Below are 13,766 nucleotides of genomic sequence, written 5' to 3'. Positions count from 1 at the left end.
GTGGTCTCAGGATAATTTAAATTCTGTATATTTCTCAGGTTAAAATGTAAAATAAAAATCAAAAGGCCACAATACAAAATAATCAAGGGGAAAATATATTTACTAGCCAGAGAAAGTAAAAAATAATACAAGACACAGTTGCTATTGAATTTATTGTGATTGATGGTAACCTCATGTGATTCAGAACAGAATTCTGCTTGTTAATTTTCAATGGCTCATTTTTCAGAAGAATATTGACAGACCTTTCTTCCAGACTACTTCTGGGTAGACTTGAACCTACAACCATTCCTTTAGCCACTGAATGCATTAATCAGAACACAGAGCAGGAAAGGAAAGCTCTGTATGCAATGATTCTACCCGACATAAAGTTACACAACTGTCACACTGAACTAAGAAAACATTAGTCCATGACAAAGCTTCTGGTTATGTGAATACTTCACAATAGAAATTCCCATCAGCCTAAAGTATCATTTGAAATTCCAGCTTTATAAACTGGGAGGAAAAATAAAGAAAGACTAAGACTGTGACAATGACAGAAATAAGTCAGGGAGGCGGGAATAAAAGCAGGCAGCGATTCATGCTTTTGAATGAGATCATTATAATAAAAAGGTAACAAAAAGGAGGGAATAAATAATCTACATGGCATTGAATCAGACGAGGGAGAGAAGTGTATAAAAGGAATATATAATTAGGTAGTGTTGACAAGAGTCCAGAATAAGAGCTGCATAGTAAAGTGGTGGTGGGGGTGGTGGTGTATAACAATGAAATAACTTTTTTCCCCAGAGAAAAAAGCGATCTGGGGGAGTGGGCAGGGAGGAAAATGTGCAACAATGAACAACTGGAAACCCAAGTTCTTGATAAACTTTCATTAAAATCTCAATTTATTTTTTTAAGCTAACAAAAGCTTTATACACAGATAGAATCATTCTTGGATGATGACCAGGGATAGAGAGGAAGAGAGATTGGAATAAAACTTACTAGATAATAGACATACACTGAGATGGGTGGAGGAGAAAGGCCACGTACATTTAGGGGATGATCAACATACTATTATTAAAGGGACAGAAAGATATAGCTGAGGGAGGTATGGAAATCAGAATTAGGGGGAAGAAGTAAGAAAAGAATGATTACATTGTGAGTAGTAAAATTAATGTTATATAACAATGTGTTGAATGAAAAATTAATTTGTTATGTAAACCTGCAATCAAATTATAATTTTTTGAAAAAGACAAAATACAGGGAGAATTATGTGGCCAATTAAAAAAAAAATGAATAAACATTACTGAGAACACTCCACATGCTTTAGAGACAATACAAACATTCAAGAGTGAATTCCTTAGCATGATGCTATGCATTTCATTAATTTCCAGAAGAAATCTTAATTAGCTTTATAGTACATGAGTAAAAATGGTCATTGAACTCACCACAGCAATTTCCTTATGGAACTTGGCCTCAAGGCTAGAGACATTTTTGAAAGTATTGACATAAAATCCAACTCGTCTACCATGTGCAAATACAAAGAGAAAATACAGGGGGCGAAAGTCAGCAAAAATATCTTTTCAGTTGTACTGACAGATATTAACAGCAGGTCTCCTTTATTCAACATGCACAACATTGGATTAAGTGAAATATTTAACTCACACATACCTCTACCTTTTCTTGAGAAGTTAATGAAGAGCAAAGTATTTGTTCAGATAGAACACAGCCTCTCTACAAAATTAGTTAACACTCCATTGCAATCTCACACTTTAGTGTGAATTTGTCACCTGGAAGACTTGAGCCTGGGTGGGGACATGGAATTTGCATTTTTGCCAAGTTTCAGGAGAAGCACAAGCTGCTGGTCTGAGAGTCACACTTTCAAAGCCACTGCCCAAGAATTTAAGCTCTGCTTTCAGATGTATCTTCTGGAAAGTTTCTGAGACTGGAAGTCTATTACTTTTTGGTCTTGGTCTTGAAAATTAGTTTCATAGAGGAAAATCCACAATACAAATGAATTCCAGTTCTTCCAAAGAAGTGAGAACATGCAATCATTGAGGAAAACAAGCCACTGCTGAGTGTTCTGTGCAAAGACCTTGAAGTCTTCATTTTCAGGTCCTGAGTAGGCAGCTCTGATAGCATAGTTTGGAGGGTGTTGTACTTCAGTTGTTTAAAACCATCAGCAGCTCTGCAGAAGTAAAATGAGCAATCTCTGCCCTTTAGATAAGCCCACTGGAGGTTCAGCTATGTGTTGGTTTTGACTTGAGCGCAATGAGATGGAGTAGGCAGTAAAAAGAAATTCTTATGGTGAATAAAAAGGGAAGAACTTGCTTGGCATTTCTCAAACTGAAAGAACTAAACAAATTCATTCCTCAAGTTGCCATACTGAAAGAGGCACAATGTTGAATGACCCAGGAAGCATCAAAAGAAGACAAAAGGAATACACAGAATTAATGTATCAAAAACAATTAGCTGTCATTGAAAAAGTTCAAGAAGTACCACATGAACAAGAGTCAGTGGTGAAGAAAAGATGAACTTTGAGCTAAACTGAAGGCATGGGCAAAAAATAAGGCCCTAGGAATCAGTGAAATACCAACTGGCATGTTTCAATTAACAGATGCAGCCCTGGATCTGCTCACCAGTTTATTCTAGGAAATTTGGAGGACTGTTACCTGGTCAACTAACTGGAAGAAATTTGTATTTGTTCCCATTCCCAAGAAAGGCAATCCAATTGAATGTGGAAATAATCAAACAATACATTACTATTTCATGCAAGTAAAATACTGTTGAAGATTATTCAAACACAAACAGAATTGTACATTGACAGGGAACTACCAAAAGTTCAAGTTGGTCTTAGAAGAGGTTGTGGCACCAGGGATATCACTGCTAGTGCCAGATGGATATAGGCTAAAGCAGAGAATACTAGGGGAAATGACTATTTGAACGTTATTGAATTTGCAAAGGCATTTGATGGTGTGGATCATAATAAATTATGGGTAACACTGAGAAGAAGGGGAATTTCAGAACACTTAATTGTGCTCATATGGAATATTTTTCTTGACCAAGTTGTTATCTGAATGGAGCAAGGTAATAACTGTGGTGCTTGCCAAAAAGTTGGCTTTTTTTAGCCATCACAGTTAGCCCCCTCTGGTCTCCAGCTAACCTAGACTGCAAACACATGGTTTCGTTGTGGGTTATATTGTCAGTTTAAGGGTGGGTTTGTTTTTTTAATTTTTTAAAAAATACTGATTTATTGACAAAGTTTGTCTTTAGAAGGTCCCATTTATCAATTTTATCCTCTCCAGATTGTGCATTTCTGGCTGTATTTGGCTGTCTCTTTATACCCTAGACTAGGCCTTCTAAGCTTGATCCCAGTTTGTCCCTGATGAACTTTGTGGTTTTGGGCTTTAGTCCCAGGTTTCCAATCCATCTTGAGTTGATTTTTGTTGTATAGTATGAGATGCAGATCCCGTTTCAGCTTTCTGCAGGTAGTCCAATTTTGCCAGCACCATTTGTTGACGAGGTTGCCATTTCCCCATTTGATAGGTTTTATTTCCTTGTTGAATATCAGTTGACCATAGATAGCTGGGTCCATTTCTGGGTTCTCAGTTCTGGTTCTTTGGTCTGTGTGCCTGTTATTGTACCAGTACCATGTGTTTTGGTTACTACTGCTGTGTAGTAGGTTTTGAGGTCAGGGAGTGTTTTTCAGAAGTGTTTTGCATATTCTGGGTCACTTTCCTCTCAAAATAAGCTTGACAATTTCCCTTTTGATCTCCCTGAAAAATGCATTTGGTATCTGTATCAGGATTGCATTGACTATGTAGACTGCTTTTGGTAGGATTATCATTTTCACAATATTCAGAGTCTTCCTATCCATGAACAGGGAATATTTTTCCATTTATTTAGGTCTTTTATTGTATCTTGCAGAAATATTCTGTAAGTTTTCTTTGTACAGGTCTTTTGTGTCTCTAGTTAGGTTAACTCCCAAGTGTCTCAATTTGTGGTTGGTATTATAAATGGTACTGCTTTCTTGGTTTCCTTTTCTGAGTTTTCTCTGTTACTGTAGAGGAATCCCACTGTTTTTGGATATTGATCTTCTATCTTGCCACTCAACTAAACTGGTCTACTAGCTCTAACAGGTTGTTGAGTCTTTGGAGTATTCTGTGTACCTGTCATATCATCTGCATATAGCAACAGTTTAACCATCTCTCTGCCGATCTGGATGCTCCTTCCCTCGTCATATTGCCCCAGCAAATACTTCCAATACAGTATTGACTAAAAGTGGCGACAGTGGGCATCCGTACCTGGTCCCTGTTTGCAAAGGAGATGTTTTTAGTCTTTCTTCATTGAGAATGATATTTGCTTTCAGTTTTGCACTTTTCACTACGTTGAGGAAATTCCCTTCTATTCCAATCTTGCTGAGTGTCTTTATCAGGAAGGGGTGTTGGATTTTGTCAAATGCCTTTTCTGTATCAATTGCTAAGATCATATGGTTCTTGTTTTGCAAATCATCCACAGGTGTGGGAATAGGATAAGAGAAAGTGTCTTTATACACACAGGGCAGCAAGACTTGAAGTAAACTGGAGCAAGACCTTGGTAAGAGTGAGACCTTGGTGGTAAAAACCTATGGCATTGCTGTAGGCTGGCAAGGTGTAAGCAGAGGAACTGGGAGATAAAGGCCACAGTTAAAAGCTTTTGCTGTTCTTGCTGGATGCTTGAAGGAGAAGCTGACTTATATCTGCTCTGAGGCAAACCTTGCTGGATTATTTGGATCTGACTGCTGCACTGAAACCAGAGACTGGACCAACTGAGAATGTGTGTCTTGAAACTTGGGCTAAAACCTGGATTTGTCTTGAATGATAGTATTTGCATTCTTCACTTTCCAGCTTACTTCCCTAATAAATCCCATTTTCAGTATTACAACTATGAGTCAGCAATGAATAGACAAATCTCTTGCTATTTGTGTGGCTCTAGAGACATGGTGGGGCTGGACTATGAACTTTTTAATCTGCTTCCTGCTCTGGAGAGGCAAGTGGCTTCACTACTATTACTCCCTCTGGCCCTTTTAGAGACACGTTCAAAGCTCTGTGCCCCCATGTTTGGATTTCTTCTACTTAGAAACACTATATGGTTTAAAATCAGGAAAAGTGTGTGTCAGGGTTGTATCCTTTCTTCATACCTATTAAATCTGTATGCTGAACAAATAATTTGTGAAGCCAGGCACTGTGAAGAATGTGGCATAAAGATTGGAGGGAGACCCATCAACAACCTGTGTTATGCAGATGACACAACTTAGCTTGTTTAAAGTGAAGAGGATATAAAATGCTTGCTGCAGAAGATCGAGTACTGTAGCCTTCAGTATAGATTACATCTTAAAATAAAGAAAACAAAGATCCTCACAACAGGACCAATAATAAATATTATGATAGATGGGGAAAGAATCAAAGCAGTCAATGATTTCATTTTTGTTGGATCAAAAATCAACACTGTTGGTACCAGGAGTCAGAAAATTAGGAGACACATTGCATTATCAGAGACCTCTCAATAATGTGGACAAGCAATGATGTAAGTCCAAAGACTAAGATTTGGCAGATTCAGGCTATGGTATTCTCAATCACCTGTGATGTATCAGAGAGCTGGACAATGAATAAGGATGATAGAAGAAGAAGAAATGTTTCTGAGTTGTGGTACTAGAGAAGAGTACTGAATATACCATGGACTGTCAAAAGAACATGCTTTGACAGACAAAAGATATGTCTTGGGCAAAGTACAGCCAGAGTGTTCCTTGGAAACAAAGATGGCAAAGCTACATCCTTTTTATTTTGGACATGTAGCTTCCTTGGAAAGAGACATCATGCCTGGAACGTTAGAGGGTCAGCAAAGGAGAGGAAGACCTTCAATGAGATGCACTGACATGGCGACTTCAGCAATGGGCTCTAGTGTATGAGATAATGCATATGGCACATGACAGGGGAGGGTTCACGTCGGCTGTTCACAGGGTTGCTATGAGTTGTACTCAACAGCACCTAACAACAACAATTGTGTAATGGTTAAGGACTTAAATGCCCATAAAAAGGTCAGCAGTTTGAAACTATCAGTTCATCTTTGGGAGAACAGTCCCGGGAATTGCTTCAGCAAAAACTTCAGCCTATGTAACTCTATGGTTCAGTATTATCCTGTCCTAAAAGGGTCACTTGAGTCAGAATTGTCTCAGTGGGCAGAGTAATAAGTGCAATGCCCAGTACCCCAGGTACAAGCTCCCTCTTCTCTAGATAAAGGAACTGTGGGATTTATGTTAGTCAACACTCCCAGATCCATGAAGGAGCACTCATGGCATAATACATGGCATGTTGTGTTGCTAACCTAAGTGTTTGTAATTCAAATTTATTAGACTTTTCAAGGGAGAAAGATGGTTAGTCTCCTTTTGTTAAGATTTACAGCCCCAGAAACCCAATGAACAGTCACTATGAATCAGAATGAGCTCAACAGCACTGAAGTTTTTTGGGTCTTTGATCCAAGAGTAAAATATGACTTTAATTCTATCCATGGTGGACTTGTGGTAAGGAGCTGTGCTGTACTCTTGTGTAATTTACTTCTGCCTTTGAAAACCTACTGGAGGGTCAGCTACGGGGTAGTCCAACTTGATGGTACATAACAGCAATTTATGTACAATTCATAGTTACAAAGTAGCCAGCAAAAATTATGATAGCAAAATTTTTGAGTACATAAAATGGTTAGGAATTCTCAGACCAAAAACTCTGAAATCTGTTCAGCATCATACTGATAGATGTATGGAGGCTGTATCCAAGGTAAACTGTCTAGAAATTGAGACTGAATCTCTTGCACAGGAGACAAGAATACTAACATTTGAAACATCACTACCACAATCTTTAAAATGTTAGCTTAATTAATTTTTAAGTCAATACAGATTTTTTTAAAACAAAACAACTCTCTTCCAACTTCTATTCAACCCTCTTTCACGTTTCCAAAGCTGTGAACCACAGAGGCAGGGGAGCCTGCTGGTCTTTAGATAAGCAGTGTGAATTTCTGCAGACTATGCTACCAGAGTTCACATCTAGATATAAAATAATAGTTGAGTGCTATAATTCCCTCAGTCTCATTGCCACCAAGTTGAAACTTACTCATAGCTGAACTACATGTGGGCTTTTAGAAGCTTTAAATTGCAGAGATGGAGTTTGTCCATCTTTCTCCCTCAGAAGCACTGGGGGACTGGAACTGTCAGAGGGAACATCTTTGGCTGAGCAGCACAATCCTTTTAGAGCATGCACATTTCACCAATAAATAAGTCTTACAACTTTTATGGCTTATATTGCACCTTAAATGCCTGTTATGTTCCATTTAAACTTATTTTACATGCCCACAGTGAAAACCTGCCCCTAACTTATTTTTTCCTTTAGCTCATTTCAGTCACATACATAACTGTGCATTTATTTGTGTTTATAGTCATATAAAATCTGGTACAGTGTGCTCAGGGAATATCCCAAACTGGGAAGGTCAGAAGAGAAGCCTGAGTGATGAGAGCCTTGCGAGACAGACAGGTCCTCATGGAGAAGATCGTGCCAGATGCTGGAGTTCTGCATTCCTAGCAGTGTTTGAGGCAACAGAAGAAAACAGGGCTTGCAAGTGCACTCAAAGAAGCTAACTAGCTAACTATGGTAGCAGCTGGATGGGAAGGGAGAGACACCACAGGCCCCCGGACTACAGTACGCAGGGGGATCTAGTTTTTCTGTGGGGTACTTGTAGTAGCGATACTTGACACATTTCCTAAGATACTCACCAACCAAAGGCTATGACATAATTTTTAGTATCTGTCCCCATTTAATCATTCAAAAAACTGACTTATCCCTTTGCTGTGTGTGTACAGTACTGGTTTAAATTTAAACAAGGGTTGCTCAATGGACAAACCTTAAAATGATGGACTTTAGGTAATAAAAACCTATCAATATCTATAGTAGAAAAGACCACATTAATGCAGATGTCAATAGGGGAAACCATGAGCAGGGGGGCTGGGGAGGCTTAGGAGACCTTTCTGCTTTATCTGTGTCATTTTCTGTAAATCTCTAACTGCTTTTAAAAATAAAATGTTCAAAAATAATAAGGCACTTAAAATTAAGGCTCAGATGCTCATACAAGGGGAAAAACCTTTAAAGATAAAATTACCATATATATGACCCAGTGATACCATTCCTAGGTATATATCCAAAGAGGGGCTTCTGTGAACACTGGCTGGTATATATGTATCTGCTTCAGCCATTGCTTTCACTTCCAAAATGAGATATATACCCATGATGGAATATGACTTAGCTATAAAAACAAATGAAGTACTTAGCCATAAAAACAAATGAAATATTGGCATGATTCAGAATGGATAAATGTGCAAGCTTCAGAGTGGATGAAACTTACATTCAGTAGAAGCAGCCAGAGACTAGAGGCTGCAGCCTTCTGTAGGTAATCACATAAAGATAGAAAGAACATGGAGATGGAAATGGGGAAAAGAAAGAGCAGCTCTAGGAGCTTAAAATCCAATTAGAAGAACAACCACAGATTCTATTCAGACATACTTTGGAAATACATTTAGTGGGAGATAGAAGCAGAGTACAAGACTGCATGTGATATGTTCCAATTAAAATGAAAGGACACACACAATTAAGTATAAAAAAAATGAATGAATTTGGGAAGGAAGAACAAAAGGAACTGAGAAGTGAGCTCTTCAGAACTCTGTAGCTGTGAGAATATGTGTGGCTGCTGGGGCGGCCCTGAAAAATGTCAGATTCACACTGGTGGTGAGGCGTGGAGGGGGCTGTAAAGTTGGAAGACCGGTGAAGGGTCCTTGTCCCTTAACTGATGCCTCACTATGACAAAAAGACCTGTGGAAAATACCTATAAAATAAAGCACTGAATCTATTGTTACATCATTTTTTAAAATGTTATTCAAATAAAAATACCAAGGCAAAGGAGGAGATAAGAGAAGGATGTGGACTGCTACATGACTTCCACTCCCCCTGCAACTGAGTCAGAACCAACTCATAGCTGACCGCCACTGGGTTTCTTTTCTTTTCCTTTTTGCTTTTTTACCCATTTATTTGGAAATGTTTGCATGAGTACAACAAAACTAAATTTTGAAGAAGTGCATATGAGTTTGGATTATCATTAGTTTATTACAAAAGAGAGACATAGAGATTATTTACATGATGAAAGATTTCTGAACTTCAATGGGATGGGCAGGTCCAAGTGATGTTATTTTAATAATGATTTATTTCAGTCTACATATTTCCCAATAATATCACCATTTATATATAAGAAATAATCTTTGTTGTCTATAACTGCTTTGGTGCCTCCATATTCTAGGAGAAAAACTTTGCCTCCAATTTTCACACTAACTGGTTGAATTTCTCCAGCCCTTCCTTAAGATCTGGATGTAACAGTTTGCAATACTTTTCCTTAAGATTCTTCTGGAAGCATAATGCCTCCCTTGGTTACAGTTTCAGCTGCACTCCTTTCCAGCAATACTCAGTCAAAGAGGGGGGGGAAAACCTTTCTAAAGGCCTGTCCTGCCATGACTCTGGTGTTGCAGCTTGCAGCCCACTCCCGATATGCTGCCTCAGAAGAGACCTGTAAGCTGGCTCCTGAGACACGTGAACGTGGGCAAAGGCCCGCTAGCAGAAAGCCTCCACTGGGTTTCTGAGACTGTAAATCACATGGAGAAGACTGGCCATGATTCTCCCATGGAGACCCTGGTGAATTTGAACAATGAGAGAAGTATAGCCTTGTAGTGAGTGGCCCAACTCCTTATGCTCAATGCCACAGAACTCCCTTCTTTCACAAAGGCAGATCATTTGAAAATAGTACTTTATATATAAACCTCTGTAAATTAGTCAAAAGTCAGCATTCATAAACTAACATCCCCTTGTCTTTTAAGTTTTCATTTCTTTTATTAAGATTTTCTTGTTTATTTCTTTATTTTCTATTTGCATATTATCTCCTTTTTAAAAATAATCTGATATTTTAGTAGTTTTTCTAAGAGCTTTTCTATTAAAAATATATGTATACACATTTAGAAAAGAATTCCCATTCTTCTATCTTTAAATTTTGCTTTCTCATATAAAAAATATCTTAATGAGTTTATATAAATTAGCAGTTCTTTTCATGATTTTGTTCTTTAGTGTAGTAAGTATATCATCTATTCTTTGCGGTAGACACATATTCTTCAGAATCACTAAACTAATCATTTTCTCATATTTTACCAGTCTTTTTAAGTAATTTGTATAGGGAAATTATCATATAGTGATTTCCTCCAATTTATAAAATCAGATTCTTTTCAAAGTAAGGACTAGTTCACTCCTAGAGTATAGTATGCACCTGTCAATTTGTCATATTGCAGTGGCTTTCATATTCCTCACATGCTAGAAAGTCTGTTTTTGGAAATATTTTAAGTTGGCAGGCTTAGGGAGGTCTGATGGCCTGAGAAGTAAAGAGCTGTGCTGCTAACCCCAAGGCAGACGGTTTAAGTCCACTAGCTGCTCTACAGGAAAAAGATGAGCCTCTGAAAATCCACTGGAGGGCCTACTACGATTCAATTCCAATTTCACCTACAATGAAATTGAGTTTTTGACTAGTAGGATAACCCATAGTAGATGGTTATACACAGTAGAATTTTTGTCTTAAAACAGCCTAGGAAGACAAATCTGGTAATGTCACCTAGCCAATGAACCTCTACGGATCACAGAATACTGTCTTGAGGTTCCAACTTTCTCACTCTGGATGGATCCCTCATCAGGAGGGTTGGAACACTGGAGAAGAACACCATTGTTTGGCCTAGTGCAGGGTCAGTGAGGGCGAGGAAAACCTTCAGTGAAATGGATTGGCAGTGTTCTCAAATAAATCAGTCATGATGAAGATGCAACACAGCTGGGCAACACTTCACTCTATTAATCTGCTGCAGGGGGCACCATTGATTCATAGCCAATTCAAAGACAAATAGTTATAAAAACATGTCTCACCATCAAACAATGCCCAGGCCAAGCAGTAGATATTCCATGAGTGAATGAATGAACACAGACCAAACAAATTAACAAACTTGGTGCTCATTTCCACTAGATAGGTGTGGTGTAACTATAAACATGGCTTGCAAAATACTGGCATCATTGGTCTTGCAATATACATTCACAAAGAGCACCAGGCTATATAGCCTGATATAATCTGCCTGGAAGGTTTCATTTTACAAGCTCATCAAAAAGGACTCTGAGAGATTACTATCACCTTGAAAGGACTCAGTGGAGGCATCTGCAACATGCTTCTGATTATATGTCTAAAACAAATTCAGTTATTAAGAGGCATCTTTGTTCTCAGAATAGTGGAAAGGACTAACAGCTGAGCTTCTCAGAGAAGTGATTTCGAGGACAGCACACATGCACCTCCTCTTTGCTTGACTCCCTAGGAGTTCCTGCTTTCCAGGAGCCACTGAAGCAAAAAGGAGTATTCCCCAGTGCCTGCAAGACTTTACAAAATGCAGAGGAGCAAGTAGTGTTTTCTTAATGCTCTCTAAGCTCATTTGCACTCCCTCCTTTAAGACTTTTCCATACACTCAAATCATTCCTGTCTCATTTATCAAACTTCCAGCCCGCAATCCTGCCCCATTCACTGTCTACAATGACAATTGGGGGATTTTGTGTGTGTGTGTGTGGATTTTTTTTTTCTAATTTCCTTCTCTCTCCTACACCCAATCCAAACACTAATGACATATCCTGACAGATAAATAATTATCCGAGACAAAATCAAGCTCCCTAATTTTCTCATCTCCCTGACCTAACAAGTCTTAGTTATGCTCACATTCTAAAACAACTTGCTTCTAAACAGCCTTAATCTTGTCCTCTCTTATACCTAATGGCTCACACAGAGAGTTCTGGTCTTAGTGGTAACAAGTTGTTCTGCCAACAGAAAAGCACATGGTTTGAATCTACCAGCTGCTCCTCAGAAGAAAGATGGGTTATCTCTTCTAATGAGATTCATTGCCTCAGAAAACCTGCTAGAGGTCAGCTAGGAGTTGGTTCCAACTTGATGTTACGCAACAACAATGGCTCACACATTGGGCTAATTTTCTAGACTAAAAAGACTTCATTCCTCCATTTCCATCCCCACCTCTGGCTTTTCCTTTAATGCTCTCTGAGATCACTCTTTTCTTTCAGATGATTTTTTCCTTCCCACTCAACATCTTGCTTTATCAAGCTTTGGGTCCCATGGCACACCCTTCAACATTCACCAACCAGCATGTCAACACCTCACTCTTCTTTTTGTCCCCCCTACTTAATCCAGATAGCCTCAATCCCAAATATTTCCACCTCTGACATCTTCTCAAAGGGGCAATAGTTATAATGAAAAATTTTCCTTTGTCCCATTACTCCTCCATATTTAATGTTCATCATTTTCCTTATGTTTATCATAGGCAAGGTCCTTGAAACAAAACACAGCATTCACTATTTCTGACTCTACATCTTCCACAGGGAGCTCTGGTGGCCTCCTGGTAACGCAGCTCTGCTGCTAACTCAAAGGCACATGGTTCAAATCCACCAGCTCCTCCAGGGGAGAAAGATGCGCAGTCAACTCCTTTGTGATTTACTGCCTCAGAAAACTTGCTAGAGGGTCAGCTATGGGTCAGTTCTGACTCGATGGTACACAACATCATCTCCCACAGTTGTACTAATTATTCTTTTTCTTGGTAATTGCCTTTCCTCCTCCTTCAAGTTAAGCCTCATGAAAACACACACCTTCAGCACAGGATTCCTAGCACCTGAAAGGGTGTTTGGCACACACTTGATGATTGGGGAATGATAAAATACTCTGATCCCCGTTTCTCTGCTTCATCACTACAGTCCTCATTCCAGATTCTTTCACTCTAAATCCCAGCTACATTAAACTGATTAATCCTTTATGTATCCTGCTTTTGCTTCAACCTCTTATGCCTTTAGCTCATGCCCTACCTTAGTAATAAATCTGACTGTACATTTAGTTCAAGACTATTCTTTGAAGCTCTTTTTCCTTCTTGATAGCAATCATATCTTGTTGTTACTAGGTGCTGTGGAGTCCAGAATGGGTAATAGTGACCTAATGAATAACAGACCTGAACTTGGTCCTAGCCTGTGCGATTGTCATCCTCTCTGATATATTTCAGCCCATTTTTGCAGTCACTTAGTAAATATACCTTGTTGAGAGTCTTCCTCTCTTTTGGTGACTCAGCACCTTTCTAAGAATGATGGCCTTTTCCAAGGAATAGCCAAGGCCAAGGTGTAAGGAGCTGAGCTGTCAACCCAAAGGCATGCAGCTCTAATCAACCAGAAAGATGGCAATCTCCCCTCATGTGAATTGCTTCTTCTAAAAACCCTCCAGAGGGTCAGTCATGGGTTAGCTCCAACTCAATGGTAGTAACAAAAAGCAACATGCCCAAAGCATGTGAAATGAAACTTAGTCATTCTTACCTCTAAGGAACTCTCTAGCTGTGCTCACTCTCTCCAACACAACTCAAAGGCATCAATTCTTCTTCTGTCTTCCTTATTCACTACCCAACTTTCAAATAAATATGATGAAATTTAAAAGACTATGGATAATAGATCGGGGCACCTTATTCTTTAAACTGACACCACCACTGTACTTTTAGAACTTTGGGAAAAAGTTCTTGGCAGCAGATTTTCCAACACAATGCATCTTTTGATTTCTTGTCTGTTACTCTGGGTATTGATGGTGGATCAGAAAATAAAATAATTGAAAATTTCAAT

General features: G+C 38.8%; 1 protein-coding gene and 1 pseudogene across 2 annotated transcripts in view; both read right to left on the bottom strand.

Moving 5' to 3' along the window:
• AMPH (amphiphysin) overlaps positions 1-13,766 on the bottom strand; it is a 340,422-nt gene that overhangs the window by 78,766 nt on the left and 247,890 nt on the right. For both annotated transcript variants that reach the window (XM_006887583.1, XM_006887584.1), the window contains exon 8: positions 1,425-1,500. In XM_006887583.1, coding sequence (XP_006887645.1) covers positions 1,425-1,500 — 76 coding nt within the window. The remainder of the gene's footprint in view (positions 1-1,424; positions 1,501-13,766) is intronic.
• LOC102874573 lies at positions 9,256-9,555 on the bottom strand (annotated as a pseudogene).

Source organism: Elephantulus edwardii, unplaced genomic scaffold, assembly GCF_000299155.1.
Source record: "Elephantulus edwardii isolate Elephantulus edwardi_28Jun2011 unplaced genomic scaffold, EleEdw1.0 scaffold00059, whole genome shotgun sequence".
Lineage (NCBI taxonomy): Eukaryota > Metazoa > Chordata > Mammalia > Macroscelidea > Macroscelididae > Elephantulus > Elephantulus edwardii.
Note: the sequence above shows the minus strand (reverse complement) of the source record. Positions and strands in the feature narration are given on the sequence as shown.